This window comes from Anoplopoma fimbria, chromosome 14 (assembly GCF_027596085.1).
Source record: "Anoplopoma fimbria isolate UVic2021 breed Golden Eagle Sablefish chromosome 14, Afim_UVic_2022, whole genome shotgun sequence".
In the NCBI taxonomy this organism is placed as follows: domain Eukaryota; kingdom Metazoa; phylum Chordata; class Actinopteri; order Perciformes; family Anoplopomatidae; genus Anoplopoma; species Anoplopoma fimbria.
Window position 1 is genome coordinate 16,186,705 of NC_072462.1, and position 6,694 is coordinate 16,193,398.

Below are 6,694 nucleotides of genomic sequence, written 5' to 3' on the forward strand. Positions count from 1 at the left end.
ACCAAATGTCACGGAGGATTAAGGCGGGATGCAGGGAAATCCCCCCCGACACTGAGATGGAGGTCGCTAGATAAACTCAATCCACGGCAATCAAAAGAGATTCAGATAATTTAAAGAAAGCGGATATATCGCACCTCGCAGTGACTCATGAGCAGAGATAGCGATACCGGGCTGGAGAGCATTGTGGAAGAAGAAAAGAGGCTTTTGTTCACGCGGGCCAAGTAGTGACAGAATCACATGATCTGTTCCAGAATGGAAGAGACGGAACGCCTAACGCTGTTCTAAATTGTGACATCACTTAAAAACCTTTAACACACATAAGAGTTTTCATATATCAAGGTGATGATAACTGGCAACTTAAACATAATGTTATGTGCTAAATATTTCAATCTCAAGTTTTTAGAAATTAATATTTCAGGTGAATTTTATTTTCAAGACATTTGTGTGAAAGCATTAAGTTTGATTACCTCCTTCTTACTCAAAGGACTTTCCTAAGAGATGCAGTCCATTCATATTTTATAAGGAGGATGTCCTTAAGGTGCTTTAATATTAAAATATGTTATTTCACACAGCGATGGGAGGGATTTTTTTCTGTTTCCACATTATTTTTAACCATTGAGAGTTACAGGTGTTACATTTCCATCTCCTCCTCCTTATATGAAACCATATACATTCTGACCCCTTCTTATTCAGCGTGCGACACATCCACTGACTTTCCCATGGGATGAATGGCTCTTGTTACTGGTCAGTGGGCATCTATGCTGGCAGCAGTAGTGGTGGTGGTTGGTTGGGGGGGGGAGGCGGAGGAGAGGGTGAAGCTGTCCTCCATCAATGAGCCTGTTGATCAGGAAAGACCACTAGACTGGTAATGACACGCTTCACTGATCAGACCAGGAGAAAATAAAAAAACTCAGCTTCCACCTCCGTTCCCATTAAAGCAGGACGTCGGCCGCGTTCCTCAGTCTACCTCAGATACCGACACCTGTCAGGAGCCGTCGGGCTGCAGGATCCCACAATGATTTGGGCTGCTGCTCTCCTCATGATTGTTGTTTCGTACGTTAATTCAGGTGAGGGTCCTCCTCGAGTCTATAGACTATATTTATAATGTGTCATTTTTTTCCGAAAACCTAAATTATGCTTGCCAACATTTTGCTCTTTTTATATTTCAGAGGACTACTGCTACGATGAGCCACACTGCGGTAAGTAACCTATGCACTACTTCTGTTTTAAAACACACAGACTACGACTTAAAGTATATGATCTCTCAATAGAGTGTTAGCGGCGTATCAAAATATATGAGCACTATGTCCCCACTTGTTTGTGAATAATTTACTGGCAAACCGGAGATATTATTCATCTGTAATTGGCCCTTGATTTCATACAAATTTAAATGATGTTGCTATCATTATTTTTTATACTGTGGAGCTGTTCTTGGTTGGTGACCTCCTAAAATGAAGCAGTGTTTTCTTGCAAACAAGTTGAATATGTTTTTGAGTTCTGAGCAAATTGTCTCCTTTAAACCTCTCAGATTGTGTCATTTGAATAATTGTTTGAAGTCCTCAAGAGGTTAAATTGTTGAGTGTTTCAGAAGAAAAAAGCAAAGACTAGAGAAAAAAAAAAAGCAATGTTATCTTTTGAGCTGCTACTAAATGGGCCTTGAGATGGTTGTGTTTGTTTCCAAGCTCAAGAAATAACTTGGTATTAATCTTTTATGCCAAAATGGATGAGAAGTCCTTAGAGACGTGTTAAGTAAACTATATCTGCAGAGGAAGATTGAGGGATTTGAATAGCTGTAACATTTCGTACGGTTTCCGAGGTCAAGAATGAAACTTCAAGATGCAATATTTTTCTTCTTTCCTGTGAAAATAATTATCAAGAGGGTTATCTTGGAGACTATTAATGTACGTCTTCCGTTCAGTCTGTCACTGGTGTATTTGGTTCTCATGTGGTTTCTTCGCCGTCCTCAGATCCTTATGCGTGGGGAGACATGTTCCCGTCTTGTCACCCTTTACTTGAAGAGCATCACTCTCCCATCAATCTGGACCACCCGATGACCAGGAACGAGTCTCTGGGATCTTTACACCTGGAGGGCTTCGACGTGATCCAAACGGGCCACTGGACCATTAAAAACGACGGACACTCTGGTGAATGCACCGAAGACGCTAACATGAAGGTATAAATGATTGTTTGGGTGATTAAACGTTTCTGGTTGCTCTCTCAGTGGTGCTGCAGGTTGGCAACGGCATGTCGGTGAGCGGCGGAGGTCTTCCAGATGTGTACCACACCATGCAGCTGCACTTCCACTGGGGAGGCCCGGCCACTAACGGTTCAGAGCACACTGTGGACGGACGCAGATACCCGATGGAGGTACAGTACGGTCAGTAGACAAGCTCTACACTGTCACCAAGCGACTGATGCAGCAGGGTGGTGCAGTGCAGCCTTCACCTAATTACCTGTACTTTATCTACCTCTAGATGCACATAGTCAACATGAAGTCCATCCATCCGAATATGACAGCAGCCATGGACGATCCAACAGGACTCGCTGTTCTTGGGTTCTTTATTGATGTCAGTTTAATGAAATTTGTTCTATATATTCAAGCGTTTGTAGCATACAAACACATCCTTATTTTAATGCTTTTCTTTCAGGTTGTTTACGCAGACAACGTGCACTTCGGACTCATCTCACAAAAGCTGTCCTCTGTTGCTTACAAAGGTAAGAGAACACTCGTGGAAAATGTTCGTCTTTGTGCTGTTTCTGTTGTTTGTTACTGTGTTTAATCAAAACTGTGCATCCTCCCTCAAGGCCAAACCACCAAAATCAAGCCATTCCCGCTGACGAACCTTCTGCCAAAGCACAACATGAGTCAGTATTACCGTTACTACGGCAGCCTCACCACCCCTCCGTGTTCTCAAGTGGTTGTGTGGACTCTGTATGAAGTCCCCATCTACATCTCATGGTCCCAAGTAGGTCTCTTATCTTATGTCTTTCTCTGACAGAAACACATAACAAATGGTTTCCAGAGTCCTCTAAATCCTCATCTATCGTTTCTCCTCAGCTGGCTCAGTTTACCTCACAGATCTTCTCCACAGAGGAGGACGCAGAGCAGGTGACACCTCTGCAGAACAACTTCAGACACATCCACCCGACCTTCAGCCGCGTCATCTCTGTGTCCAAAGACGTCAAACTCCTCACAGGGACGTCCGGTCGTCCCCTCGGCTCCGATGTGTCACTGCAGCTGCTTCAAGTCATTTTGCTGGGAGGCTTCATCTCTGGACTTTAATGACACGTTAAGTCAAAAACATGAAACACTGCATTGTCATACAAAAGATGGATTCATGTGTTTGCAACTCACTCCAGAATGACATTTAGATGATGACCAGCAAAGAATAAATATCAAAATACAAACTGTGAATAAAGTACTGTAAAATGTTGCTAAATGTTAAACCGTCTCTGCAGTCTCTGCAGGTTTAACTTGATTAGTGCATTTAAAATGTGATTAAATAAATGTCTCTTTACTAACAGTTTAAAATAATGTCATTTGAGCATTGAAATGTGTTTTTATGGTGACAGCCATGTGTGCATTTATGACTGTAGGCCTTTTTACTCAGCTTGTTCTTGAAAAAAGGTACAAGCGGAACATATACTGTATGGTCTTCTCATTTAGGTTTGTGTCAAAAATATTACAATGAAAGTGACAAAAGTAAAATGGAAAAAATAGGTATTAAGTATTGGACAAGTATTGATGGCTCTGGATCAAAAGTTGAATATTTCAATAAAAAACAAAAATGTCAACCTCATATGGGCTAAAAATATAAAGAAATGCAAATTGTTGAAGTATGAAGTGTTTTTGTAATACAGATCTCAGAATTTCAGTCAAATACAAATGCAATGTGGGGGAATTAAAGAAAGTTACTTTTACTAATATATGATATTATGTCAGCAACGCTCAGGCCATCACATTGATTAGAAACGTTGTATAAAAACAATAAAGGCAGTAAAGCAAAAGGTGTAAAGTGACAACTGAAATGCATTTTTTCATGGTAACATGTATGAAACTATACAAAAAAAATGTTAATATGGCTTTTATACTTTTGGAGATTTATCAAAAAAAAAAAAAGAATCCAATAAACCCTATGGAGCTCCTGATTTCCCGATGTATTTCCTATTATAATGTTTACTCTATACAAGATCCACTATAATAGATACTGTTACCAATTTAAAATAGTTTATGAAGAATTTTTTATTCTGTATTTCCCATTCCCAATTTGCAAAAAACAGCGTATAAGATAAGAAGTATCATAAATAAATACAAATAAAAATGTAATAGGATACCAACACGTTTCCTACCTCCATAACGTTTTTTGAATATTTCTGGCAAGACTGAGGTCTAAGCCATATTTTCCTATTTTTGGTCTGCATGGTCTCCTTTCATAACAATGCAAGACTCTTTTTTCAACATGCTATACTGTGACCTTTTTATAATATGAAATTATATTTTGTACTGACTTTTTTATGGCTATTTACAAAATATGTGACTTTTTTCATGACTTTTTCCGACCTACTATACTATGACTTTTTTTGACACACTATCCTATGACTTTTTTCGACACACTATACTATGACTTTTTTATGACTTTTAAAAAAAAATGATACCATAACCTTTTCTCGACATACTATACTATGACTTTTTTATGACTTTTTCCGACATACTATACTATGACTTTTTTATGACTTTTAAAAAAAATGATACCATAACCTTTTTCCAACATACTATACTATGACTTTTTTATGACTTTTTCCGACATACTATACTATGACCTTTATATGACTTTTTAACATGCAATACCACTTCTGTTTAATATCCATACAATAACTTTATTTGACAAACTATATGATTATATATGATTTTTTCCAACATATCAAACTATGATATGTTTATGACTTTCGTTCGATATACTATATTATGACTTGTTTTTACACAATTATTTAATGATATTTTTCGACATACTAAACTTTTGACATGCTATACTTTGACTTTATTCTTTAACTATCTATCACATTTTTATGTCTTGGTAAACTATAACGTTTTTTTTTGCTTTTTTCACATGCTTTTGGATAACTACTTTCGACATATTATTTTATTGATTTTTTTCGACATACTATCCTATGACAAAAACAAAATCAACATGCTATACTATAACTTTTTTATTTATTTTTTGGAGATATTATAACATGACTTTCTTTATTTTACATTCTTTACTAAAGACGTATCTGGCAACATTGCTCACATTCTTTTTTTTCAAAGTCGATCGCGTGGTTAAAACTTAACTTTATTAATTGGACATTAATAAAGTAAAGTTTCTGTTGAGCTGCTGTCTGATCGATCAGCACGAGAGGAGGGGAGGAGGAGCTGGATGCTGTTACCGCATGGTCCTAGTGCGTGCATCTTCCTATTAAATACAGGACTGTAAAAAGTGGAGGGATCCACTATTGCCTTCTGAAAAATAATATTCTGTGTGTGCATCATTTGCATATTTACTATGATCCACCCCATCAGTGTAAACAAGCAGCAAGTAGAGAAGGACTTCAGGTTACATTGAATGACTGCAAAAACACCTGCAAGAAAATATAATCAAATATGGGGTTAACACTTAAATGTAAATTCATATTTAACTTTAATTTTCTTGGAATAGTTGCTGTATTCAAACAATGTTAATCCTTTTCTGTGTCATATTTGCTGTAGTTGTGAGTAATGGGAGGTTTGGTGAGGCCATTATGCAAAAAGCCCTCAGTGAGTTGTAAATCTGTGGCTGAGGTGAGTCAGCATTGACATGAGATGTTAAAATAACATGACCCAGCAGGCACATACAGTCTGTGACACATGAGGTTTGACTGGTTAACCTGAACTTGTCTCTTTAACATCAACAGTGCAACGATAAACACATGACATCACGAGTTGGAAACAAAACAAGAGAACACAGTTGGAGTTATAAAGTCGGACCTGCTGACCAATCCGATCGCTCGTGTGGAGGCGTGTGTTCCTCTGATCACAGCTTGCAGTCCCATCACGTCATCTCTCTGCTTGTGGTCACACCATCCTCCTCCTGTTATGGCCTTAGGGCTGCACACACAAACATACAAACACACACAAAAAAACCCACAATGAAAGCCTCTCTCTCTCTCTGGAATATGTCTATTCTCTTATTTTCTTTCTATTAAAAAATGTAATATATATAATATATTTAATATAGAATCATGCAAACATTAGCAGCATATATATACAGTGTAACACACATACTCTGGACTCTCTCTATGCATATCAGGTTCTGCCAAGGTGACGTCAGGCTGCAGATTTTCACTGATTAATAAGCTTCAACCAGAGGAGGAAAAGATGGATGGAATCAGGAGAGCTGCAGACTTTAGAAAGGAATCAAACTTATAGTGGCTTAAAGCACAAAAAGTTACCTGAGGATTCACTCTCTAAAAGCCTGAGGTGAGACTACAAAGCAAAAACATTTTAAGTCTCAAGTTTTGACCTAGTAAAAACCTGGACCATGAAATATAAATAGGTGGTGGATTTCTGGGAATCAAGTCAACCTCCCACTCACAAGATCTGATTGTTGGCCTGACAGACTTGAATCTTTCCCCAAACACACTTAATAAGAGCTCTTGAAATCAGTAAAGTCTGGTT

At 38.1% G+C, this 6,694-nt stretch overlaps 1 protein-coding gene across 1 annotated transcript; it reads left to right on the forward strand.

Annotated features, from left to right (window-relative positions):
* Positions 1–1,015: 1,015 nt before the first annotated feature.
* Positions 1,016–3,981, forward strand: car15 (carbonic anhydrase 15). The gene is made up of 8 exons (XM_054613108.1): positions 1,016–1,067; positions 1,170–1,199; positions 1,968–2,144; positions 2,222–2,367; positions 2,475–2,567; positions 2,649–2,715; positions 2,806–2,966; positions 3,059–3,981. The coding sequence occupies exons 1-8, from the start codon at positions 1,016–1,018 to the stop codon at positions 3,281–3,283; spliced, it is 951 nt and encodes a 316-aa protein (XP_054469083.1). The 3' UTR covers positions 3,284–3,981.
* The last annotated feature ends 2,713 nt before the right edge of the window (positions 3,982–6,694 follow it).